This window comes from Phyllostomus hastatus, unplaced genomic scaffold (assembly GCF_019186645.2).
Source record: "Phyllostomus hastatus isolate PE091 unplaced genomic scaffold, TTU_PhHast_1.1 phas_contig_150, whole genome shotgun sequence".
Lineage (NCBI taxonomy): Eukaryota > Metazoa > Chordata > Mammalia > Chiroptera > Phyllostomidae > Phyllostomus > Phyllostomus hastatus.
The window spans coordinates 29,396,860-29,424,409 of record NW_025333611.1 but is presented as its reverse complement, the minus strand read 5'-3'; the positions used below and the strand labels follow the sequence as shown (position 1 = coordinate 29,424,409).

Genomic DNA, 27,550 nt, shown 5'->3' with positions numbered 1-27,550 from the left:
CCTTTCCTCTGGCCCCCACCATAGTGTAGAACAAACCAATAACATAAGCTGGTACTCAATAAATGTTATGGCTGACTAAGGACCACCCCCCTTCTAAGCTGCTGTGGCAGATCCCAGGCACTATCCCAGAAATGGTTGGAGCTTGGACAGATACAGGTCCACAGCCTCACATAAACTATTTTTTCCCTTCCAACTCCATGTCGAAAGCCACACAGAGAGGCTGAGACTTGCCTGAGGTCACATAGCACTTGGTGGCAGAGTTGATGTGTCTTCTGATCACCTGGTCTGTGCTCATCTATCTGTAAAATCTCTAGTTCTGTATAAATTCATAATGTGAGAAAGTGGAAAGAGAGGAAGATTTTAAGTCAAAATGTTTAATTATGATCCAAGAGATAGGGAGAACTTTGGGACAATAGCAGGAAGAAAGCAAAGTTTAAATGCTCCAGCTTCTGAGCTCAAATGTTCTGTAGAATCCCAGAGCAGGACATGCAGCAGGTTCCCACTCTCCATTCAGAGAAGGAGACAAGGGGAGAGGAGTCTAGGCTGCCTCAGAACACTCAGCCCTGACTACCTGTTGAATGCAATAGAGAATGACTGATTTGTTAGAACCTGGTGATCCTGATGGGAAGGGACCAGGAAAGAGTTTAGTAGAACTGGCCACCACCAGAAGATATGGCTAAACCATGGGGTCCAATTCCTAAGAAGTGGAGGGAATGAGAACTGAGCCAGTCAGCTTCCATTGTGTGAATGTGGGGTGGGAGGTGGGGGCGGGTCAGGGCTGTCATGTTGTCATGCACCTCCTTCATGATGCCATTCTTTCCTCACTTCTTGTAGGTGGCAGGTCAGACTGGGTGTAGTAGAGGGGAAGAGGGCCCCAGGGAAGTCCAGTTACCAGGAACTTGGGAGCAGAATCAAGGTAAAAGTGCAGGAGAAAAAAGAGAGCATCCACGGCTGTGGCCTCAGAGCAAGGATTTTGTTCTGTGGAAGAAATGCAATGGAGTCAGCTCCACTCCCTTCATCACCTCAGCCTCAGTCATTTCCCCTTCCCCTATAGTGCCCATAAGAGGTCAAAAGTATTCATGACAACAACGAGGTCACCCCCTCCATCCCCTTGTCTGCTTTACCTGGGTTTTCCCCAGATGGTTTGGTAAAGGTATGAGGAGTGTAATAGATGAGGCCCTACCTGGAGTTCCTTCCCGGGTGAGGTAGAGCCCTGGGAGAAGAGTTTGCTGTGTGAATGCATCTGATCTGCAATGGCCGTCGCTGAAAAGAAAAGAGAAGGGAGGTTGGAAGCGGACAGATGATGGAGATTTCTCAGGCTCCCAAGGCAGAATAAGGAATGTCTCAGGAACCCTGGGATGCACAAGGGTAGATAGGTGGCAGGTGGGAATGGGAAATTGTCTTGTTCTGCTTGGTTATTCCTTGAGCTGAATAGTGCTGAGTGTCCCTGGGCCCAGATAGGTTTAACAGGCAGCTTGGGGGTCATTTAGGGAGCAGGAGAAGGAAGAAAGGCCCAGGCTAAGGGATGTAAACCTATTCTGAGGAGGGGGCTGATCTGGCAGCAAGAGATGGATGGAGCTGGCCCTTTTCCTTCTCCCTGGGTCCAGCTGACCTGACCACTATGCAGGGAGCAGATGGAGCACACTCACTGAGACAGTGGTTCTGGGAAAAAAACTGTTCCAGCCGCTCACACTCCTCCTGCAGGTTGCCACTGCCTCGGCAGGTACAGCTTAAGGCAACACTGGCATTGACGTTGCTGATAAAGTTGGGGGTCATGGCAGTCCCTGTGAGGTGAAAAAGGAACTGTCAGGACTTAGGCCAATGCCAGCTTCAGCTCCCACCCTCCTTCACCCTTCCCAGGAACACTCCACCTGGGTTCAGTAGCCACAGCATTCTTACCCCAAGGCCAACCTGTGGGCTCCCTACACACATCCTCTAGCCTCACCAATCAGCCCCATGTATGCTTGCAGACATCTGGACTGCTCTGTAGCACAGGTCCCTAGGATGTCCATGGGATGGCAATGGGTCTGAAAATCGGCCAGGCGTGATCTGAAAGAAAAAATTCAAGAGCTTTCTTTAAGGGTCTGGCCTGCAGCCTTCACCTTTCCTGGCCCTGTAGTTGACAGGCCCATCTTCATGCCAAATCCTCCTCTACTTTCAGAGCTGGGCCCAGTGAGGTCTGCTGCAGTCACAGTGAAATGCACAATCATCCCAGTCCCCACAGCATAGCACTGTGAATTTGGGCTCCACGATCCTGAGTTAGGAAATCTCAGACAGCTTCTTTAACCTCAGTCTCCTCAACTGTAAATAAAGATTGTGGGTTTTTGTGAGAATGAAATATGAGAATGTATGTATAGCACTTAGCATGGTGTCTGGTACTTTTGAAGTGTTTAATGAACATTAGATATTGTTATTATTAACATTCATCCTACAATAGGTAAAGTCAGTTATTTTTGGATAAGAGAATTCTGAGTATGTTTCTCTGTATAAATTTCTGTAGTTTTCCTTATATTTTGCTTTGTGTTAGATTGGTGGTTTACTTCTCTGCCACCCCCACTCAAATGCAACCTCCTTGAAGGAAGGAACAACACCTTTACATCTAGTCCAGCACTTGTTATGTTATAGTACTAGCTAGCAGCACAATAATAGGTAGTGTGGCAGAGAGGTTAGCAGCACTGACTCTAGGCCAGACTTCATTCCAAACCTTATTCACAAATTTGACTTACTACTTGGATTTTTTTTAAGATTTTATTTACTTATTTTTAGAGGGGGAAGGGAGGAAGATAGAGAGAGAGAGACAGAGAGAGAGACAGAGAGCGAAACATCAATGTGCGGTTGCTGGGGGTTATGGCCTGCAACCCAGGAATGTACCCTAGCTGGGAATCAAACCTGGGACACTTTGGTTCCCAGCCCGAGCTCAATCCACTGAGCTACGCCAGCCAGGGCTACTACTTGGATTTTTAACCTTTCTCTTCTGTGGCTTCTTCATTTGTAAACTGAGGATGACAAAAAAAAAAAATAAAAACAGCATCTCCTACAGGGTTCTTGTAAGTGAGGTTTAGATGAGTTAATTAATACACGGTAAGTATTAAAACAGTACCTAGACCATAGTAAGTACTTAGTAAGTATTAGTGTTGTGATTATTGAGAGCTCTAACTATATAATATTTTGCAGAAGAGGAAAGTGGGACTCAGAGGTTAAATAACTTGCCCAAGGTACAGAGAAGTAAGTGGTAGAACCAGACTGCAAAACAAGGTTGGTATGACTCCATTGCCAACAAATGTCACTTGAATGGATGACAACTTCAATTTGGTGAGTGTTTTGTCCTGAGAAGGCAGAGGAAAGCCAGGTCAGAATTTGGCTGGAGAATATGCAGCAAACACCTTGCAAATCTTCATGCCCTTTGATTTGGTATTGGTACTTAAAGCAACACATCCTAATCAATAATTACATTTGTGCATAAAGATTAACAAACAAGAGTGATATCTATGCAGCATTATTTAGAAAACAACCTAAATATCCAACAATAGAGAATAATTAAATAAAGTATGGGACATCCATAAAATGAAGTACAATGTAGGCTCTTAAAAATCAAGTTGTTAACCTGGCTGGTGTGGCTCAGTGGATTGAGCGCTGGCCTGCAAACCAAAGGGTTGCCAATTCAATTCCCAGTCAGGGCACATGCCTGGGTTGTGGGCCAGGTCCCTATAAGGGGGCATGCAAGAGGCAACCACAAAAAAAAAATCAAACTTCTGGCCAAGTTGGAGGTGTGGGTAGACACACTGTGCCTCCTCACACAACCAAAATAAGGACAACAACAATTTAGAAATAAAATAACAACCAAAACTGACAGAAAATTGAACTGTATGGAAGTCCGACAACAAAGGAGTTAAAATAGACACATTCATTCAGACCAGTAGGAGGGGTGGAGTCGGGCCTCGGGTAAGAGAGGGGTCATGGCAAAAAAAAGCAGTGGTACCAGGCACACAGGCAGCAGTTGACAAACCCCGGGCGTGCAAGATGGCAGTGGGTGGACCCTGGGCGCACAGGCAGTGGCTGGCAGACCCCGAGCACAGGGTAACAACGGGAAGACTCAGCAAGGTGGCGATTGTGAAGCAGGGCACGGTGCCCAAGGTGGCTGGCTGACCAGTCAGTCCCACATTCTCATGCAGATAAACCAGGCGAAACTGGGGAGAGAGACAGACTGCACAACCCAGGGCCCCAGTATGGGAAAATAAAGCCGCAAAACAACAATTGAAAACACCTGTGGAGGTTGAGGTGCCTGCAGAGACTCCTACCTTCACAGGAGAGTTTGTTGGGGAGACCCACAGGGTGCTAGGACATATACAAGCCACCACCTGGGAATCAGCACCAGAAAGGCCCAGTTTGCTTGGGGGAAACCGTGGAAGGGACTGAAATACAATGGAGAGAGGAGCAAGTGCCATTATTCCCCCTCAGACCCCACCCCCACATATAGCATCACAATCCAGCAACTGGGTTGCCCAGCCCTAGTGAACATCTAAGGCTCTGCCCCTCATACCTTACAGGCGTAACAAGACCAAAAAAAAATGGCGCAAATGGAAGAACAGCTCAAAAGCTCCACAGCAAATACAACTAAGCGACCAAGAGATAGCCAACCTATCAGATGCACAGTTCAAAGCACTGGTGATCAGGATGCTCACAGAATTGGTTGAATTTGGTCACAAATTAGATGAAAAAAGGAAGGCTACACTAAGTGAAATGAAGGAAAATGCACAGGAAACCAATAGGGATAGGAAGAAAACTGTGACTCAAATCAATGGAGTGGACCAGAAGAAAGAAAGAAACAACCAAAAAGAAAAGAATGAAGAAACATGAATTCAAAAAAATGAGGAGAGACTTAGGAACTTCCAAGACATCTTGAAACATTCCAACATCCGAATTATAGGGGTACCAGAAGGGGAAGAGGAAGAACAACAAGTGGAAAAGTTATTTCAACAAATAATAGAGAACTTCCCCAATCTGGCAAAAGAAATAGGCTTCCAGGAAGTCCAGGAAGCTCAGAGAGTCCCAAAGAAGTTGGACCCAAGAAGGAACACACCAAGGCACATCATAATTACATTACCCAAGGTAAAAAAGAAGGAGAGAATCCTAGAAGCAGCAAGAGATAAGAAGACAGTAACCTACAAAGGAGTTCCCATCAGACTGTCAGCTGATTTCTCAAAAGAGACCTTACAGGCAAGAAGGGGCTGGAAAGAAGTATTCCAATTTATGAAAGGCAAGGATCTACATCCCAGATTGCTCTATCCAGCAAAGCTTTCCTTTAGAATGGAAGGGCAAGATAAAGTGCTTCTCAGATAAGGTCAAGTTAAAGGAGTTCATCATCACCGAGCCCTTATTATATGAAATGTTAAAGGGACTTACCTAAGAAAAAGAAGATAAAAAAAATGTATAGTTAAATGACAGCAAATTCACAATCATTAACAACCACACCTAAAACAAAAACAAAAAGCAAACTAAGCAAACAACTAGAACAGGAACAGAAATGGAGATTACAGAAATGGAGATTACATGGAGGGTTATCAATAAGGGGAGTGGGAGGAGGAGAGAGGGGGAAAAGGTACAGAGAATAAGTAGCATAGATGGTAGGTAGCAAACAGACAGTGGGAGGGTAAGAATAGTATGGGAAATGTAGAAGCTAAAGAAATTATGACACATGGATATGAACTAAAGGGGGGGGAATGTGGGTGGGAAAGGGTGTGCAGTGTGGAGGCGAATGAAGGGAGGAAAATGGGACAACTGTAATAGCATAATCGATAAAATGTATTTTTAAAAAATCATTAAAAAATCATGTTGTCAAAGGATAGTAAATGACGAAATAAGCAACACCATTTACTGGGCACTTACTTTGTACCAGCAGATTAAGCACTGTCCATAAGTTATGTACTTCGACTCTCACCAAAATCCTATGAAGTCTGTATTATTATCTCAGTTTGTACAAAGGACTAAGTGGAAAGCTGGGTGAAGTGATGGAATAGGTTAAGTGATGGGCCCAAGGTCACACAGACCCAGGACAAATTCAGATCAGTCTGACTTCAGAGCCTGTCTTCACCACTGTTCCATACTGCCTCCACCAGAAAGTGCTCATGAGGTACCCACCGTAAATGCAAAAAAAAAAAAAAAGATACAATATAAGATGCAAATATATTCCTCGAATATCAAATTTTTTTTCTATATATACAAAAAGGACTAAAAGGATTTGCTCCCCCAAAGTATGGCAGATTATCTTTAGGTGATGGATTTTTAAAGATTTTATTTATTTATTTATTTTTAAAGAAAGGGGAAGGGAGGGAGAAAGAGAGGGAGAGAAACATCTGTCAGTTGCCTTTAGCTTGCCTCCAGCCAGGGACCTGGCCTGCAGCCCAGACATATGCCCTAACCAGGAATCGAACTGGCGACATTTTGGGTCACAGGCAGCGCTCAATCCACTGAACTGATTTTGTGTGATATTTTTATATTTTCTGAAGTTTTTACACAAAGAAAATACTATATGTTCTTTTTGAGAAATGAGTTTCATAAAATATCGGAAGATAGATACATCGTTAAGTCAGTCCACGGACCCTGGGGAGTTGGACCCTGCCTCCCACTGAGGGTGCCTGGAGGGAGTGGTGTGCACTGTGCCCTGCCCTTGCCTACCTGGCCCACCCTCACCCACCTCCCCAACCCCATACCTGCACAGTGGGTCTGAGAGACAGAGGCGCCGCAGCTCCAGGCAGTTGGGGGTCCCAGATGGCAGCGCGCAGCTGGGGGCAATGGTGTTGCGCCGTCGCTGCCCACAGCTCAGGTCAGAAGGTGCACACGGGCACAACAGCAGACCCTGTGCGTGGGATGCCCCAGCATTGTCAAAGAAGGCACGCAGCTGCCGGAGGCAGGTGTGACGCTGGCAGTGGGGCCTCGAACACGCCTCCCCATAGGCTTTGCGCAGGCGGTCACACTTGTCATTAAGAGTGCACAGCATGGCGAACTTGAGGCAGAGGTCCGAGTCTGTGTAAGAAGCAACACCAAGTCACCAATCCTCTGCAAAACCAGGTTCCCTTTGGAACCAAACACCCTCCACACCTCTCCTCAACTCTCTGATTTAACAGGTATTGGTAGTGAGGGTAGGAAGAAAAGGGAGGACTGCCCTGCGTAAGCCACTTCTCTACACACAAACTACGTCTGGTATTCGTGAGCCTCCGTCATGCTACTCCTCAGCCTGACTAGGTTTAAAAAAAAAAAAAAAAAAGAAAAGCCACATACACCTAAGGCTCATTTATCTAGAATTCAAGCAGCCAGAGGCTCAGCCAAAACCCTTTCCTTAGTCCTATGCATTGAATGAGATCTCATGGTGGAAATAAGCTAGAGGCCCTATAACAATCTAAAACTTTCTGAACTGTCCAACAAATGCAACAAAATTCTACTTAGGATTTTTGTTTTGTTTTACGTCTGTCTATTCTGCTCAGTATTAATATCACCTGCCTGTCTTTCATTGACTCATATATGCATAAAAGTTTCTCATACTCTTGAATCTCGGGAAATTATGGTGATATTTCTATTAAGAGAATATTCCAACAGTCAGAACAATGGAGTAACTGAAACAGGCAAATTCCTGGATTCCTTGTAGTAACTAAGAGTTTATGTATAAATCTCTACGTTTTTCTCTCAAAATTCTAATGTAACAGACTATATAACACTCACATCTTTCTCACAGACAGTAGTGCATGTGCACATGTGTTCCCTTCCAATTAACGCAAGAGCTCCACTTTCCTGAAAAACATGCATTGTAGTCCTTGCCAGACAGATGGCTCCCCACCCTGAGACATCCCTGAAGCGTCACACTCTCTCTAACCATTTTCCCTGCCCAGCACCTCGCCCATCCCATTAAAATGGTTGAAAACAATCATTTCTTAGTCTTCAGGGACAAAAAGAAAAAACAAAACAAAACAAAACAAAACAAAAAACTACTTTTGTGGCTGCCTTGAATGAGGGTAAAGACTCCATTTCAGCACATTTTCCTGGGACTGCTGCCACTCCCACCAAACCTCTACAGAGAGACCCACCTTCTGGAACTAGGGAGCCCTAATGGGCTCTCTTCGAATGCTTCACTAATGACAATCACTCCTGAATGATTCTTATGAGACCAGACCATGCCCCACAACTCAGACTCCCACCCTATGCAATCCTGCTTTAGTTACCTGGCAGGTGCACACTCTTCCCCCACAGGCCCTCCAGTTTGTGTTCCCCAAGTGGAGCTCATGCCCAGCCCCCACACCACGGTTTCCACTTGCCCTCCACACCTGGTTTGAGCATGCTCAGTTCTCTGAGATTCATTTCCAAGGGTTTTCTGGTCACTGTGTCTTCATAGGGGGAGACATCCAGCTCATAGTCACCTAGAGAGGAGGTGGAGAGCACCAGAGTCCTGAGGAAGGTTCTGGGGGCAGGTGCAGGAGGGCCTGAGGCTGCTGAGTCAGACCTCAAAGCCCATTAAGAGAAAAGGAAAATACAGTCTCTTGCTAACTAGCTGCAAGCTCTGCAGAAGTGAGAAAAAAATCAGGGCCATAAAGTATAGGCTGGGTGCAATGAATAACCTAGGTTTAATGATGAGAATACTCATAATGATGAGTAAAGGTGCCATGCTGAGCACACTGTGTGGTGGACACAATGGTGTAAATGAAAACAATTTTATATATATTGTGTATAAAATGATCTCATTAAATATATATTCAATCTCATTTAATCCTCCTGAGAAGGCTTTGGGTAGGTAAGAAGAAACAGGATGAGAGAAGTTAAGTTACTCACTTAGGCTCACATAAGCTAAGAAATGGAGCTGGGATTTGAAATCTCGACTATCTGATTGCAGAATCTTGGTTCCTAACTACTAGACATATTGCCTATGGGTCCATGAGCAGGCAAAGGGACTCTGTCTTGTTTTCTCTTCCTACTGGAGAGGGGACACTGATAGAGTCTGTTCCAGGCCTGACCATTTGGCTATGGCAAAGCATTACATGCTGTGGAGGTGGAAGTGAGACCAGGTTCCAAACTGAACCTGAGGGAGAAGAGCAAAGAAGGGAGAAGTAATGATCTTGAAGGAAACACATTTTCTCAGTCACCTCCAAGAGGTTGTGGACTCCTTAAGGGGCTTACTGGGTCTTATATAATCACTACATAGTTCATATATTGTACATGGTAGATATTCAATAAATGTTGGTTAATCTTGTTGGAAGAGAGAGGTGAGAGAGGTGAGCTTGCAGGGTTTTCACACAATAAGACTCTGAACACATCTTTTGGAGGAAAGGAATATGGATGATGTTAGACAAGCAGGAGAGGATAGTTTGGGTAGTTGGGAATACCTGATGCTCCCAAGGGAAAAGGTGGTGGGAGGAGAAGATTCAAGGAAAAGTCTCAGGGGAAGTTCTGAAACAGAAGGGATTAAGATGAGGAGTGGAAAGCAGGAAACAAGGAGTGTGGTAAATTGTACCAATTTACTGTTGCTGTTTCCAATTATTTCCTATCCATCCTGTGGGAAAATGACACCTTCCTACCTCTTGCAATGTGATTTTCAGGCCCCCACCCACTGTCAGGCTCAGCCATTTGATTTGCTTTGGCCTGTGCATTGTGAGTGAAGTTGTGTAAATCACATCTGAGAAGAACTATCACCTGGTTCTGCTGTTGATCTTCTCCCTCTACCAGCCTGGATCCCTGAATGAAAAAGCCAGGTAGAGCAAAGACAAAGTCAGCTCATAGAAGCCTGCAGCAGATGTATAACATGAGTAAGAAATAAATTTTTGTTGAAAGACAGAAATTGTGGGCTTGGTTGGTTGTTAGTGCGGCATGTCCTAGCACATTCTTACTAAAAATGTGGAGTGCTGCAAGAACAAAAAAATAGTCTAAAATATATGGTATTTGGGACTGAGCAGTGGGTTGTGAACTTGGAAGAAAGGTAATGTACTGAATGAGCTTGTGCTTTAACATGAGAAGCTGAGAAGCAGAAGTTTACTAGTATGTCTTAACTGCTAGTAGTTGCATTTGGCAAAGTACTCCAAGGAAGACAAAAGTTCAGAGAAGAACTGGCCAGTCTACAAAAAGAGAAGAAATGGAAAAGGGAGAATCCAGAAATTTTGGGACGTACAGGATTAAGAAAAGTTGCAATTGCTTCTCATATTCAAATGGTAAAAGATAAAATTAAAAAATGCTTTGAGTAATAAGGTCTATTACAACTCATCCTTGGAGCAAGACCAAAACAAGTTTGTAGTTATCATTCCCTTCGTGGGGATCTCTCATTAACTAAAGCGGTATCCAGTAAATCCTGCCAGTTGGACAAATGAGGTCAGGGGAAAAAGACTAAGGTAATGACCCTCTCACAGAAGTCCGATAAGGGTAATTCTAATTCAGTCTAGAAAGAGACACATGCCTTGAAAAGAACGATACGAAAGGCCATCACTGGCACAGGAGGTGATGAAAACCAAAGTATAAAAAGAAATTATGTTTTGAGAGAGTGAACTGCTAAGAGCCACCAGTTTGGATTAAAAGATACTGTGACTATTTGAGACTTAAAATGCCCTAATATTCTTCAGATAGAAAACAAGCTGAAAATAGTGCTCAGTTCCCAAGGAGGTCAGAGTCTCCACGCCCTGCTCAGATGTGACCAAAGAAAACACAGCCAGTCTGAATTATGTCTTCTATGTTGTTTTGTTATAACATTGATGAGGGGAAAAAATTGATTCCCAGCAAAGAAACTGTCTGTATGGAGTTGGAGGTCTCTCCATGTCTACATGAATTTTCTCTGGGTACTCTGGCTTCCTCCTCCATCCTAAATATATGCACGTTAGGTGAACTGGCGTGTGTACACTGTCCCAATCTGAGGGAGTGTGGCTGGGGCTGTGAGTGGCCCTGTGATGGAAGGGTGTCCTGTCCAGGGTGGATTCCTGCCTTGCACCCTGAGCTGCCAGTATAGGCTGGGGTCACTCCCAACCCTGATCTAGAATAAATGGGTTGGAAAATAATTGTCTTACTTGTTTTTACTAATATTTTTTAAATGTATGTATAGCTCATATTTATTTCAATGTTTAATATCATAAGTGTTTTTGGGTCTTTATTTAGGAATCTGGTGATGTTTTGAGGCCCGATATATGCTACAAGAACTTATTATATCAATTACTCTATGGGAAAATGGGTTTCATTATATGTTGTTTGGCTTAAAGTCCCAGCTTCCAAGAATCTTGATGACACTGAGTGAGGATTTATTGTAACAGAAAAAGAAGGACCTCCCAGGGAGCTGGGCCAAGAGCCCTAGAGAACAATGAGTAGAGCAACTCTCCCATGCAGTAAAAACAGGGCCATATTAAAGAACAACCACTGCTCCCAAGGAAGATGGATATTGTGACATTTGTCCAGTGAGCCTTCAGAGTTGCTATGAATCAATGTCTGCTGCGTGCCTCCCATCCCTCCCCTTTCTTACTGAAATTATCTGTTATGGTTTTTCCTGTCCCTGTTCCATTAAAATATATTGAGTATGTAATGGGAGGCAGATGACTTGTCTTCTTAGTCTATAAGTTTCTGTTTCCTTTTCTTTCTTTCTTTCTTTTCCTTCCTTCCTTCCTTCCTTCCTTCCTTCCTTCCTTCCTTCCTTTCTGTACTTGATTTTTTTTAGGTTTTTCCTTTCTTTTTTTTTAAAGTATACCTTATTGATTATATTATTACAGTTGTCCCAATTTTCCCCCCATTGTCCCCCTCCTCTTGGCAAGCCCCTTCCTTCCAGCAATCCCCCCTTAGTTAATGTCCATGAGTGTTGCATGTAAGTTCCTTGGCTTCTCCATTTCCTTGCTAAAAATCCCCCTGTCTATTTTGTTCCTACCAATGAAGCTTCTTAATCACCACACCATTTCCCCCATTTTCCACCTTCCCCCACACAGCTGATAACTCTCCAAATGATTTCCATACTTATTATTCTGTTCCTGTTCTGGTTGTTTGCATAGTTGTTTTTTGTTGTTGTTGTTGTTTTAGATTCAGTTGTTGACAGTTGTAAATTTGTTACCTTTTAATGTTCCCAGTTTGGATCTTCTTTTTCTGAAATAAGTCCCTTTAACATTTCATGGAATAATGGCTTGATAGTGATGAACTCCTTTAGCTTTACCTTGTCTGGGAAGTTCTTTATCTGCCCTTCCATTCTAAATGATAGCTTTGCTGGAGAGAGTAATCTTGGTTGTAGGTCCTTGCTTTTCATGACTTTGAATACTTCTTGTCAGTCCCTTCTAGCCTTCCAAGTTTCTTTTGAGAAATCAGCTGATAGTCTTATGAGTACTCCTTTGTAGGTAACTCTCTGCTTTTTTTTTCTAGCTGCCTTTAAGATTCTCTCTTTATATTTTTAACCTTTGGCATTTTAATTATGATGTGTTTTGGTGTGGTTCTCTTTGGGTCCAACTTGTTTGGAATTCTCTGTGCTTCCTGGACTTGTATGTCTATTTCCTTTGCCAAAATAGCAACTTTTTCTTTCATTATTTTTTTCAAGTAAGTTTTCAATTCCTTGCTCTTCCTCTTCTCCTTCCCTATAATTCAGATGTTGGCACATTTAGAGATGTTGTAGATTCTTCTTATTCTCTCCTCATTTTTTGCATTCTTGTTTCTTCATTCTGTACTAGTTGACTTTATTTCTTCCTTATGTTCCAAATCATTGATTTGAACCCTGGCCTCCTTCTCTTCACTGCTGGTTCCCTGTGAATGTTTCTGTATTTCACTTGGTGTAGCCTTCATTTCTTCCCTTATGTGTTTGCCATGCTCACCGAGTTCTCTGAGCATTCTGATCACCAGTGTTTTGAACTGTGCATCTGATAGTTTGACTCTTTCCATTTCACTTTGTTCTTTTTCTGGAGTTTTGATGTGTTCTTTCATTTGGGTCATATTTCTTTGTGTCCTCAATTTGGCAGCCTCCCTGTGTTTGTTTCTGTGTATTAGGTAGAGCTGCTTCTTATTCTCTGTCTTAGTAGCATGGTCTATGTAGAAAAGGCACCTGTAAATTGTGTGGGGCAGAGCCTTAGGTAATTGCTAGGGTGGGACAGCCCACTTCACCGCTTTGGGGCTCTGTGTGTGGGGGGGAGGGCTCAGGGAGGGGACAATGCCACTGCATGGTTTCTGGAGGTTTGCCTGGCACTCATCCTATTTCCAGTCACTTCATCTGTTTCCTGTATGCTACTGGTATCCCTTTAACTGCTGAAACTGAGAGTGGGTGGGTTTATGTATGTCCTAATTCTACGAGGGCTCTTTAAGCAGCAAAAATCCAGCAGTTTCTTCTACCACAACCTCCACTGATCTTTACAGCCAGTCATAATGAGGGTTTATCTTCCTGGTGCTGTAACCCTGGGCTGTGTGGTCTGGCCTGGGGCTGGGATCGCTCACTACCAAGGTGTCGCTCCTGATTTTTATCCATGGTACATGAATGTGGGACCCACTATTCTGCCACCACCACTGCTGCTGCCTCTCTGCACGTCTCCATGACTCTGATCCTCCTAGCTGTCTGGATGGATATGGCTTCTTTAAATCCTTGGTTGTCAGACTTCCATAAAGCTTGACTTTATGACAGTTCTGGGTGTCAATTTGTTTTGGGCTCTGGTTGGGTTTCTATGGTTGCCTGAGGAGTCATAGTGTGTCTACCTATGCCTCCATCTTGACCAGCAGCCTTTTAGTTCATAAGTTTCTAGAACAAGAGTGTAGTAGACCATCCTGTGTGGCATGGGCCCAGTCCCCAGTGGCAAATATTTACTGCAAAGTAACTTCCTAAAAACCATGCTAAACCTTCCAAGGATGAGTGTAACCGGTTCAACTACTTTTGCCTTTTCATTTGCAAATATCCCTCTTCTGTGATGTGATTAGCAGCATTGGCTCCTTTGTTTTCTGTAAAAAGTAACCACCTAAAGTGAACCTGTGCATAGTAAATGAAGACCATCAATGGGGGGAGAAACTCAATAAAGGCCTGTCATGGCAGAGGCCATGGCTCTTGCTCCCCTTGAAAGACAAGCCATATTGTCCCTTTTCCTCCACCAGACTCGGTAGTCCATGTGAATGTCTCATTTCATCCATAATGACATGGACACCATGGGCCAGCATCTGCATCAAAGAGGAGCCATATCCACACCTGATATAAAAATAATCACAGAATCCTAGACTTGGAACCTGATGTCATGTTTGGGTAGAACTCTTAGGGCATCTTTCTTGGAAAGTTTGTTGGTATACGTTGCTTGTGGAAGGGAGGAAAATGAATATTTTGACTAAATGGTGGGATGTGAAGGTTGTATTATTGTTTTATTATTTTTGCCCTCACTGTAAGATTATATATCCTCACTTATTGCCATTTGATCTTCAATGTCTCCCTGTGGGAGGAGTACACTTCCCCACCAGTGATGTCAGGTTTGCCCTCCATGTGTTTTGCTTTATCAATGGAATGTGAGCTGAAGTATTTTATGTAAAATCTGAGCAGGAGCTTTTAAGTCCATAGCATGGTTCTGCCATTGTTCATTTCCCTCTGCTGTGAGAAGGGAACATCCCAGATAGAGGCTGTCCTTCCAGTTAGGATCGGAGAAAAAGGGGACACATGAAACAGCCAACATGGAACATAAGCAAGAATTAACCTTTGTTTTGCAAGTTATTTGTTCTACAAGTTACTACAGATTAGTCCAGTAAAAGCTGACTAATACACAGAGGGGTCTGTGGAGTCCGAGGAAGTTCTTCTCTTTGTCTCTTCCAGTGCCTTCTCTTTTTATCATCTCCTAGCTAATGAGTACCTTTTCTATAAAAGGCTGGACCAGGATGCTGCCTCCCAGTCTCTAAATTTATGGATTACATTGTATGTGGAGCCTGTTTATGGGTTAAGACCATTTTCCTCCATCTCTTCTCCATACCCTTCTGTTCCAAGAGCTCCTCAGCTTGGGCCTCAGCCTGGTTCATATCTCTGCCAAGAGGCAGCTACATGTCATCAGATAAGAAAGGGGAAAATAGGGAGATGGGAGGGCAATGGTGGGGGACACAAAAGGATACTGGCAATACCTCCCTCCATTTCTTACTGATGTCACATGCAAAGCTTTGTTTATCATCACTCTCAAAATCTACCATGGGTTCATATATAAAGGATTAAAAGACAACCCCAAGAGCCATCTTCCCTAGCTTAGTCCACTCTGGGATGGGGACCTCACCAAGGCTGCGGGCAGGGTGTACAGTCCAGTAGATGTCCAGGCAGGTAGTTTGGTTCTTCATGCGCCGGTGGCATGTGCAGGTCATCAGAGAGCTATTCCTGAGGTGCTGTGCTGCCTCCAAGCAGTCTGCAGAAACTGCAGGTTCCTCTGCAGGTGATGGGATGCAGGAATTCAGGTGGTGGTAAGCAGCATTACAAGTGGGATCGGCCTGGCATTTCTTCCTGGCCTGGATACAGCTGTTCATGAGCCGACCCCCTGTGGGGCGGATGTTCCCTGTGAAGGCAGAGAGACCAAATAAGGCTCACATAAGGTCATAGTAGCCACCTGGGAGTATAAAGCCCTCAAGAAAGGTGAAGAGTGGGGAGGAACTCAGGTGAAGCTTTGGGCAGAAAAGTCTTGGGGTGGTACAAAAGGCCTTCAGGAATAAGTGTGGGGAGCAGGAAGCCTAACAGGAGTGGATAACAGATCCAGCCCAAGAGGAAGGAAGTGGGAGTCTAAAGAAAGCCTCCTGTGCTTAGCCTCCTGTGAGGGGAAGGGGGACAATTGTTTAAAGATGACCTGATGACCCTGTCAGATGTAGGGAGGAGGGCTTTTGGCAGAGCTATGCCATGGGTGGAGCTAGCATCATAACCAGAGAGTTGAGAATGTGTGTGGGCATGCTTAATGAGAGTTAGCAATAATTCTGACATCACTTAAAATACCTTACAGTGGGAACGGGTTGGGGTTAGGGTGGGGGATTTTGCTGATTCTGTCACTCGCTCAGGAATACCAAAGTTGGCTATTGCTCAGCTATGGAGGAAGGCCCCGCATCCTAAGGCTCAGGTTCCCTATCGAGGGGTAACAGAACACCATCATACCCCCAGTTTTTCAAGGCAAAACATCTAGGAGTCATTCTTAATTCTTCTCTTTCCTTCACATCCTACATTCAATCCAACAAGTCCTGTCAGCTCCACAACATATCTGGAATCTGTCCACCTCTCCACATCAATTACTACCTCTTTTGCTCTACTCACCATTAACTCTTGTCTGAACTGCTGCCAAGACTCATTCATTGGTCTCTCTGACTCCATCTTCCAAATTCATTCTAAACCACTCACCCCACCTTTTCTTCTTTCCACCTTTATTGAGATATAATTGACATATAACATTGTGTGGTTTAGGTGTACAGAGTGATGATATGATACACATGTATAGTGAAATGATTATCACAGTAAGATTAGCTAACATATCCTTCACTTCACACAATTACTACTTTGTTGTTGCAGCCAACTTTTTTAATGAAAATGTTTTGGTTGGGAAATATTTTTAAAAAAATAAAATTCATGCACCCTGGCTGGTGTGGCTCAGTGGATTGAGCATGGGCCTGTGAACCAAGGGGTTGCTGTTCGATTCCCTGTCAGGGCCTGGGTTTAGGGAGGGGCAGGTCCCCAGTGTGGGTTATATGGGAGGCAACCACACACTGATGTTTCTTTCCCTCTCTTTCTTCTTCCCTTTTCCATTCTCTAAACATACATTAATAAAATCTTTAAAAAAGTTTATGCAACCTAAAATTAACCATCTTAAAGGGTACCAGTAAGTGGCATTTAGTACATTCATGATTGTTGTAAACCATCACCTCCATCTAATTTCAATATATTTTTGCACTTCAAAAGGAAACCCATGCCCACTAAACACACTGTTCTACCTTCCTCCTAGTTGCTGGCAACCACTAAACTGATTTCTGTCTCTATATGTTTTCCTAGATATTTTATGTAAATGGAATAATAAAATATTAAATCTTTTATATCTGGCTTCTTTCACCTAACATGCTGTTTTTAAGGTTAGTCCACATTGTAACATGTATCAGTACTTCATTCCTTTTTACAGAAGAACAATATTTCATTGAGTGGATATACATTTTGTTTATCCATATATCAGTTGATGGACATTTGGGTTGTTTCCTTTTGGTTACTGTGAATAGTGCTGCTGTAAACATTCATGTACAAGTATTTGCTTGAATATTTGTATTCAGTTCTTTTGGGTGTACACCTAGGAATGGATTGCTGGGTCATATGATAATTCTATATTTAACTTTTTGAGAAACTACTGAATTATTTTCCATAGTGGCTGTACCTTTTCACATTCCTACTAGAAATATAGAAGGGTTTCAATTTCTCCATATACTTGCCAACTCTTGTTATTTTTTTTAAACAGCTATCCTAATGGGTGTGAAGTGGTATCTCATTATGGTTTTCATTTGAATTTCCCTAATAACTAATAATGTTGAGTATATTTTCATAGTAGCCATTTGTATATCATGTTTGGTAATAATTTTTTTACTGAGGTATAACATACAGAAAAGTACATAAATCAAAAAAATACAATTCAATGAATTTCTAATTGAATACTCCTGTGTAGCCAGACAGGTAAAGGACCAGAACATTACCAACACCCTGAAGGCCTTCTGACAGTCACCATCCCCCCCCAAGGAAACCAGCATCTTTATTTCTAACATTAGAGATTAATTTTTCCTGTTTTTCAATCTAACAACATGTGCTTTTGGTGTCTTGGCTTCTTTAGCTCAAGTGTTATGTTTATGAAATTCACCCATACTGTTAAGTGTACTTGTAAATAACTTATTTTTGTTGCTATATAGCATTCCATTCAATGTAACATAATTCTATTATGTACCCTGCTTTAAAAAACCTTGTAAGATGTGGTCCCTGCACACTTTTTCTTTTATTTCTTTTAACAACTGATAGTCTATTTATTTAAAAGGTTAATTTAAGCATCTACAATGATGACTTCAACCTCAACTCCTGGCTCAGTACTCATGGAAGTAATCTGCTTTACAATCTCAGAAGGACCATGTAAGTCAGTGAGTGGCTTGTGGATCCTCATCTGAAATTGATCCCAAGTCTTAGAACGCTCCCCAAAGGGACTTTTCTTGCAGTGATTCTCTGAGTCTTGGTAGGCATCCGAACTGGTCCTTTCACTTTGAGATTCTTTTCCTTTGCACCTCTGATCAAGTCAACACACACACACTTTCTCCAAAGACTGTACATCCTGGCTGGTCAGAGTTATTCTAATTCAGAGAATCTCTACCTCTGGTTCCACAGATGTCTTTCCAGTATCTGTGGCTTGGCTTCCTGATGGACTTGTTCCTCATTGAGAGTGAACATCGGTGAGTCAGGAGCAGAAGTGGGCTGAGCTGCAGCAGCAACCTCATCTTCCTCAAAAAGTCCACTTCTTTAATTTCACCTCCTGGTCCTCTCCTCCTCTTCCACTCCTCTCTGTCTACACTAACCTTTTCTCTGGATGCCATTGAATAAGACAAGCTTGTGTCCACTTTAGCGTTTTCATCCTAGTCTTTCTTTCTGCTTGGAGAGCTCTTTCCCCTGATCTTCACATGGTTGTTCCCTTCTGGTAATTCAGCTTGCAGTTTAATGCCATCTCAGAAAGGCCATCCCCAACCAATGGATGTAAAATAACCCCCTAACTACTCTAACACATTATTACTTCAAATCTCTGCATAGCACTTATCACCACTTGATTTTCTTTTACTTAATTTTTTCTGATTATCTCCCCCTCTAGACTTCCATGTTTATCTCATTGCTACTCTGTCACCAGTGCCTATTATTTGTGGGCTCCTATTAAGAAATAGCCAGATAGACTTCTAGTAAAGAGGGAGGCATAGGTACACACGTTTTGCCCCCTTGCATGACCATAGAAAAATTACAACCAGATCTCAAAACAAAATAACACCCAGAACTGCCAGAAAATCAATCTGTATGGAAGTCTGACAACCAAGGATTTAAAGAAGCTACATTCATCCAGATGAACAGGAAGGTCAGAGTCCCAGAAACAGGCAGACAGGTGGTGTGGTGCAGAGAGGTGGCAGCAGTGGCAGTGGAACAGACAATCCCACATTCACGAATGGTGGATAAAAATTAGGAGGGATACCTTGGGAGCCAGTGATCCCAGACCCAGGCCAAACCAAAAAGCCCAGGTGTCCAGCATGTCAAGATAAACTGTATTACCTCTGGCTGTAAAAACCAAATGCGGGTTGGGGTGGCAGAAGAAACTGCCGGATTTTTGCCACTTAAAGAGCCAGTATGAACTTAGAGCATACGCAAATCCACCCACTCTGGGTTTCACCACCAGGGCAGCAGCTGGTAGGGTGCCAGCCACATATAGGGAGTGGGGGAAGTGATTGGAAATGGGGTAAGAAGCCAGGCAATGGCATTGTCCCCTCTCTGAACCCTCCCCACACACAGAGTCACAAAGTGGTGCAGTGGGTTGCCCCACCCTGCCAATTACCTAAGGCTCTGCCCCACAAAATTTACAGGTGCCTTTTCTACATAGGCCATCCTACTAAGACAGGGAATAAAAGCAGCTCTACCTATTACACAGAAACAAACACAGGGAGGTTGCCAAATTGAAGACACAAAGAAATATGGCCCAAATGAAAGAACAGAACAAAACCCCAGAAAAAGAACTAAGCAAAAGGGAGATAGCCAAACTATCAGATGCTCAAAACACTGGCAATCAGGATGCTCAGAGAACACATTAAGTACAGAAACAACATAATGGAAGAAATTAAGTCTACGTTCAGTGAAAAAAAAATTCACAGGGAACCAGCAGTGAGGGGAATGAAGCCAGAATTCAAATCAACAATTTGGAACACAAGGAAGAAATAAATAGTCAACCACTACATAATGAAGAAATAAGAATGCAAAACAAACAAACAAACAAACAAACAAAAAAAACAAGGAGAGAATAAGAAGACTCTGGGACATCTCCAAATGTGCCAACATCCAAATTATAGGGATGCCAGAAGTAAAAGAGGAAAAACAAGAAATTGAAAACTTATTTGAAAAAATAATGAAAGAAAACATCCCTATTTTGGCAAAGGAAATAGACATACAAGTCCAGGAAGCACAGAATGTTCCAAACAAGTTGGACCCAAAGAGGGCCACACCAAAACACATTATAATTAAAATGTCAAAGGTTAAAGACAAAGAGAGAATTTTAAAGGCAGCAAGAAAAAAGCAGAGAGTTACCTACAAAGGCTTACCCATAAGACTATCAGCTGGTTTCTCAAAATAAACTTGGCAGGAAAAAAAGGACTGGCAAGAAGTATTCAAAGTGATGGAAAGCAAGGACCTACAACCAAGGTTACTATATCCGGCAAAGCTATCATTTAGAATGGAAGGGCAGATAAAGAACTTCCCAGACAAGGTAAAGCTAAAGTTCATCATCGCCAAGCTCTTATTATATAAAATGTTAAAGGGACTTATCTAAGAAAAAAAAGATCAAAACTATGAACCATAAAATGACAACAAACTCACAACAACCAACAATTGAATCTTAAAAACAAAAACATAAACAGCTATAACAGGAACAGAATCCTAGAAATGGAGATCACATAGAGGGTTATCAGCAGGGAGGGGGAGGGGAAAGAATGGAGGAAAAGGCACAGGGATTAAGAAGCATCATTGGTAGGAACAAAAGAGATAGGGGCATGTTAAGAATAGTAAAAGAAATGGAGAGGCCAAATAACTTACATGCATGACCCATGGACATGAACTAAGGGTGGGGGATTGCTGGAGGGAAGGGGAATACTGGGCAGAGGTGGGTAAAGGGGAAAACTGGGACAACTGTAATAACATGTACTTTAATAATCAATAAAATGTACTTGAAAACAAAGAAATAGCCAGCTAACAGAGACAATCTGTGAGCCACCTCTATAACTTCTCTGGGTGCCTTCCCTCTACTTACAATCAGAGTCCCAAAATTAGGAGGGGCCTCAGAGTTTAGTTAGTCCAACCTGCTTTTCTAATCACACAAAAATCAATTCAATTAGTTATATAGAAATGCAGATTTCTGAGCCTCATCCAAGAATTACTGAATCAGAATCTCTAGTGATAAAGCCCAGATATCTGAATTTTAGCAAGTTCACTGGTGAGTAATATCCACCTTAGAGTTTGAGAATAGATGATATACCATATAGGCTCCACCAAAAACTACTTGACCAAATAAGTGAATTTGGCAAAACAGCAGGATGCAAAGTCAATATTCATAAATGGAAGGAATTTTTGTATACCAACAATGAAATATCAGAAACAGAAAGTAGGAAGAAAATCCCATTTACTATAGCAACAAGAAAAATAATGTACCTAAGAATAAACTAACCAAGGAGGTAAAAGACCTGTACTCAGAAAACTTACAGAACACTAAAGAAAGAAATTAAGGAAGATACAAAAAAAAGGAAGCATATACTGTGTTCATGGATTGGAAGAATCAACATAATTAAAATGCCCATACAACACAAAGCTATCTATAGATTCAATGCAATACCTATTAAAATACCAATGACATATTTCACAGATTTAGAACAAATATTTCAAACATTTATATGGAACCAAAAACTATCCTGAATAGCTGCAGGAATCTTGAGAAAGAATCAAGTAGGAGGGATCACAATACTTGATATTAAACTATAGTACAAGGCCACCATAATCAAAATAGTCTGATACTGGCATAAAAACAGATGCACAGATCAATGGAACAGAATAGAGCACCCAGGCCCTGGCTGGCGTAGCTCAGTGGATTGAGCGTGGGCTGTGAACCAAGGTGTCGCAGGTTCGGTTCCCAGTCAGGGTACATGCCTGGGTTGCAGGCCATGACCCCCAGCAACCACACATTGATGTTTCTCTCTCTCTCCCTCCCTTCCCTCTCTAAAAATAAATAAATAAATATTTTTTAAAAAACTGTATGATTAAAAAAAAAGTTTGTTTCAAAAAAAGAATAGAGCACCCAGAAATAAACCTATAATCAAATAATATTTGACAAAAAGGGCAGAGGCATAAAATGGAGTAAAACTAGGCTCCTCAACAAATGGTGCTGGAAGATCTGGAATGGGACATGCAAAAAAATGAAACTAGACCACAAACTTACAACATACACCAGAATAAACTCAAAATGGATAAAAGACTTAAACATAAGCCATGACACCATAAAAGTCCTAGAGGAAAACATAAGCAGTAAAATTTCAGATATCCCACCCAACAATATTTTTGTCAATAGGGCAAGGGAAATAAAGGAAAGAATAAACAAATGGGACTAAATCAAATTAAAAAGCTTCTGCACAGCTAAAGGAAATATCATCAGCCTGGCTGGTGTGGCTCAGTGGATTGAGTGCCAGCCTTTGAACCAAAGGGTTGCCGGTTCGATCCCTAGTCTAGGGCACATGCGTAGGTTGTGAGCCAGGTTCCCAGTGGGAGGTGCATGAGAGGCAACCACACATTGATGTTTCTCTCCCTCCCTTCCTCTCTCTAAAAATAAATAAATAAAATCTTTTTAAAATTTTAAAGAGAAAACATCATCAGAATGAAAAGGGAACCAACCATATGAGAAAACATATTTGCCAACAATATCTCAAACAAAGGTTTGATTTCCAAAATATATAAAGAACTCATATGATTCAATGCCAGGAAGAAAAGAAATCCAATTTAAAAAATGGGCAAAGGACCTGAACAGACCCTTCTCCAAGGAGGACATACAGAAGGCCCATAGGCATATGAAAGAAAGCTCACCATCACTAGCCATCAGAGAGTTGCAAATTAAAACCACAATGAGATACCACCTCACACTGGTCAGAATGGCCATCATAAACAAATTAAAAAACAACAAGTGCTGGCAAGTATGCAAGGGTGCGAAGAAAAGGGAACCCTAGTACATTGTTGGTAGGAATGCAGATTGATGCAGCCACTGTGAAAAACAATATGGAATTTCCTCAAAAAACTAAAAATAGAATTGCCTTTTGACCGGGTGATTCTACTGCTGGAATTATACCCTAAGAATCCTGAAACACCAATTCAAAAGAATCTACGCACCTCAATGTTCATAGCAGTGCTATTTACAATAGCCAAGTGCTGGAAACAACCTAAGTGTCCGTCAGTAAATGAGTGGATCAAAAACTGTGGTATATTTACACAATGGAATGCTACGCAGCAGACAGAAAGAAAGAGCTCCTGCCCTTTGTGACAGTATGGATGGAACTGGAGAACATTATGCTGAGTGAAATAAGCCAGGTGGTGAAAGACAAATACCATATGATCTCACCTATAACAGGAACCTAATGAACTAAACAAATAAATGAGCAAAATAGAACCAGAGGCAGTGGAAACAAGGAACAAAATGACAGGGACCAGAAGCAGGAGAGGGGTGGTATAGGGAGAAAATAAGGAGAAGGACATAGTTAAAGAACAAGTATGAATGACCCATGGACACAGACAACAGGGTGGGGATTGACTGTGGGAACGGAGGTTGGGGGACAGGGAGAACAACAGGGGAAAATTAGGACAACTGTAATAGAACAAATAAAAAAAGAATCAATGCTATATTCAATGCATAAAGACAAGATCAGTATTATTGAATTTTCCTTTTGCTTCAAGCTCCAATGTGCCTCAGCATGACATCATTCATATTTTTAGTTAAAATTTTGATATGTTGTTCATCACGGACTTTTTGGCATTAATTTTTATTTTAAAAAAATATTGTAGACTTCTGGTCAAGATGGAGGCATAGGTAGACACACTATGCCTCCTTGCACAACCAAAAGGAGGACAACAAAAATTTAGAAACAAAAAAACAACCAATACTGACAGAGAATTGAACTGTATGGAAGTCTGACAACCATGGAGTTAAAGTAGACATATTCATCCAGACCGGTAGGAGGGGCGAAATCAGGAGGCCAGGCAAAGAGGGATCACCGCAAAAAAAAGCAGTGGCTGGCAGATCCCAGGCATGCAAGGTGGCAGCGGGCGGACTGAGCGAGGTGGTGGACTGTGGAGCAGGCACAACACACAAGGCAGCTGGCTGACAGAGCAGTCCCACATTCGTGCACAGATAAACCAGATGAAACTGGGGAGTGAGACAGACCAAGTAACCCAGGGTTCCAGCATGGGTAAATAAAGCCTCAAAACACCAATTGAAAACACCTGTGGGAGTTGAGGTGCTGGGAGGAACTCCCAGCCTCACAGGAAAGTTCACTGGAGAGACCCACAGAGTCCTACAATGTACACAAACTCACCCACATGGAATCAGCACCAGAAAGGCCCAGTTTGCTTGGGGGAAACCATGGAAGGGACTGAAATCTGACAGAGAGAGGAGCAAGCGCCATTGTTCCCCCTCAGACCCCGCCCCCACATACAGAGCCTCAATCCAGCAACTGGGTTGCCCCGCCCTGGTGAACACTTAAGGCTCCACCCCTCATACCTTACAGGTGTGACAAGACCAAAAAAAAAAAAGAAAGGTCCAAATGGAAGAACAAATCAAAGCGCCATAGCAAATACAACTAAGGACCAAGAGATAGCCAACCTATCAGATGCACAGTTCAAAACACTGGTGATCAGGATGCTCACAGAATTGGTTGATTTTGGTCACAAATTAGATGGACAAATGAAGGCTACACTAAGTGAAATGAAGGAAAATGCATAGGGAATCAATAGTGATGGGAAGAAAACTGGGACTCAAATCAACGGAGCGGACCAGAAGGAAGAAAGAAACTACCAAACAGAAAAGAATGAAGAAACACGAATTCAAAAAAATGAAGAGAGGCTTAGGAACTTCCAAGACATCTTGAAACATTCCAACATCTGAATTATAGGGGTACCAGAAGGGGAAGAGGAAGAGCAACAAGTGGAAAAGTTATTTCAACAAATAATAAAGGAGACCTTTCCCAATCTGGCAAAAGAAATAGGCTTCCAGGAAGTCCAGGAAGCTCAGAGAGTCCCAAAGAAGTTGGACCCAAGAAGGAACACACCAAGGCACATCATAATTACATCAGCCAAGGTAAAAACGAAGGAGAGAATCCTAGAAGCAGCAAGAGATAAGGGGACAGTAACCTACAAAGGAGTTCCCATCAGACTGTCAGCTGATTTCTCAAAAGAGACCTTACAGGCAAGAAGGGGCTGGAAAGAAGTATTCCAATTTACGAAAGACAAGGACCTACATCCCAGATTACTCTATCCAGCAAAGCTTTCATTTAGAATGGAAGGGCAATATAAAGTGCTTCTCAGATAAGGTCAAGTTAAAGGAGTTCATCATCACCGAGCCCTTATTATATGAAATGTTAAAGAGACTTACCTTAGAAAAAGAAGATAAAAAAACATGTACAGTAAAATGACAGCAAATTCACAATCATTAACAACCACACCTAAAACAAAAACAAAAACTAAGGAAACAACTAGTACAGGAACAGAACTACAGAAATGGAGATCACATGGAGAGTTAGCAACAGGGAAGTGGGAGGAGGAGAGGGGGAAAAGGTAGAGAATAAGTAGCATAGATGGTAGGTAGAAAATAGACAGGGGGAGGGTAAGAATAGTGTGGGAAATGTAGAAGGTAAAGAACTTATAAGTATGACACATGGACATGAACCAAAGGGGGGAATGTGAGTAGGAGAGGGTGTGGAGGAGAATGAAGGGAGGAAAATGGAACAACTGTAATAGCATAATCAATAAAATATATTTTAAAATATTACATTAAAATATTCTTTATCTTGACTACTGAGTTTCTTGGCAGCACCTTCACTTGCCGAACCTTAGTCCTAGCTCTACATAGGGCAATTTAATTCACTTTCTGGACCTTAGCTTCATAAACATAAGATGAGAGGACTGGATTAAACCAGAGCTTCTGAATGGAGGGGATAAAGAAGAGAGATATTAGGCCCCTTTTAGGGGTATATCAGAATTTTCAAATGGAATATGTGGTTCAAAAATAGTATATTTGATAACTGTATAAGTGAAAGATAAAAAGCATAGCTTCTGAAGTTTCAAAAGATATTTAAGAAAGGCATGAGATTTTAATCTTCACCAAAAGGAGGGTGTGATTTTAAATAGTTTGAGAAATACTAAATGTTTGAGATGTTAATTCTGGTAGGAACCCAATTAGTACTTGCTGTAAGAAATGTAGCAGGTCCAAGTCTCATTGCTTTAATTGAACTAAATATTGAGTTGTAACTATTTGCAAACGTAAACCTCTCCAATTTCTAAGCTGATCATTCAAGTCTGAGCAGCAGTGAATTTAGGAGCATTGCAACTCAACAGAAGGTGAGGAAAAGTTGCCCCATGTTTATCCTTGATCCTGACAGGCAGCCATACTGTTAGGGTTAGTGAAATGTCCTGAGTGGTCAAATCAGATGAGTGAAGTCTTGCTGCCCTGATTTACTGCTGGAGTCAGCCTGCATGGGCTAGTCCTTTCCCTCCTTCCTTCCGTATCTGTCTTTCAGTCAAGATTGCATTTCTCTAGTACTTCCCTTGTGGATGCAGGTCACGGTCCATGCATGGTCTCTGCCTTAGTATTCCCTCCACTCAGGCTCTGGGCAGGAACCCCACAATGAGGTTCCAAGCACCCATCTCACTCCAAAAGGCCATGGGCCCATTTCCTGGGATCATGAATCCCAGGCTGCCCTTCCTTAAGGCAATGACATGGTTCAGAAATGAGGTCCTGAACTACATATTCCACAAAATATCAATTGTATATCAGTAACAGAGCAAGGCACTGCTCGGCAGCTTGTAAGGAAAAACCATCTTGCCCAATTGCGAGTTTTCTCCTCTAATCAAAATAGTACAAAAAATATATCCTTAAGAGGGGTACATTGGTGGTGAGCAATATTCTCAGCAATACAACCAAATAACAGTGTTAGCATGTCCTGGCAGCAATTTACAAACCTAATTTGTTTCAAGTCGGTTCTAACAGTAACTTCCTTTCCTCTTTACCCAGTATCTGCTTCCCCAGTCCTTACAGAGGGTGGAAGAGATGAAGCCCACGTGGAACAAATGGAGATCTCCCCACCTCCTACAGATGCTGTTGTGGAAGTATTCTGGCTGTGGGCGCTTCTGTGACTGGGCAGATACGCCACAAAAGAGCAGAGAGAGGAACTAGGAACTAGGAGATGTTTGGGTGCCCTGGCCATTGCATTCGATTCAATCTACAATAGTTCGGACACTTTATCAGGCATGGGACCCAGCCCCTTCCTGGCACCCCGGGCTCCCTCCTCTAGGTCCTCAGGCTCAGAGGGATGGACAGCCGGGACCAAGTGACCATGTGGTGTCTGAGCAGTGCTGACAGGTCCTTGCTTACACTCTCCCCTCCTTTCCCTCCGCCCCCCCCCCCCCGACCCCAAATGCACTGACCCGAGCAGGTTGGGTGTAGGCACTGAGGGCACTCACCGGCTCCGAGCAATGACGGTAGCAGCAGTAGCAGGAACACGGACAGCGCTGGTAGCAGGTTCTTGGGGTGCGCCATGGCGGGGTACGCACGAAGGAGTTTGCCCCTGGGGCGTTCTGCGTGCACCTCTCCGC

General features: G+C 42.7%; 1 protein-coding gene across 1 annotated transcript; it reads right to left on the bottom strand.

The window, feature by feature from the left end:
- Nucleotides 1–425: 425 nt before the first annotated feature.
- GFRA3 (GDNF family receptor alpha 3) lies at nt 426–27,550 on the bottom strand. The gene is made up of 8 exons (XM_045827209.1): nt 27,419–27,550; nt 15,201–15,473; nt 8,316–8,408; nt 6,711–7,023; nt 1,946–2,049; nt 1,650–1,784; nt 1,184–1,263; nt 426–978 (listed from the first exon to the last, which is right to left on the bottom strand). The coding sequence occupies exons 1-8, from the start codon at nt 27,492–27,494 to the stop codon at nt 889–891; spliced, it is 1,164 nt and encodes a 387-aa protein (XP_045683165.1). The 5' UTR covers nt 27,495–27,550; the 3' UTR covers nt 426–888.

Excerpts from the sequence above, each read along its gene's own strand:
- GFRA3 (XM_045827209.1), bottom strand. The coding sequence starts at position 27,494 with ATGGCGCACCCCAAGAACCTGCTACCAGCGCTGTCCGTGTTCCTGCTA. Across the intron at positions 8,409-15,200 it reads ACACCCTGCCCGCAGCCTTG|GTGACTATGAGCTGGATGTC; the intron begins GTGAGGTCCCCA and ends CCTCCTCTCTAG. Across the intron at positions 7,024-8,315 it reads ACTGAGCATGCTCAAACCAG|ACTCGGACCTCTGCCTCAAG; the intron begins GTGTGGAGGGCA and ends CTTCTTACACAG.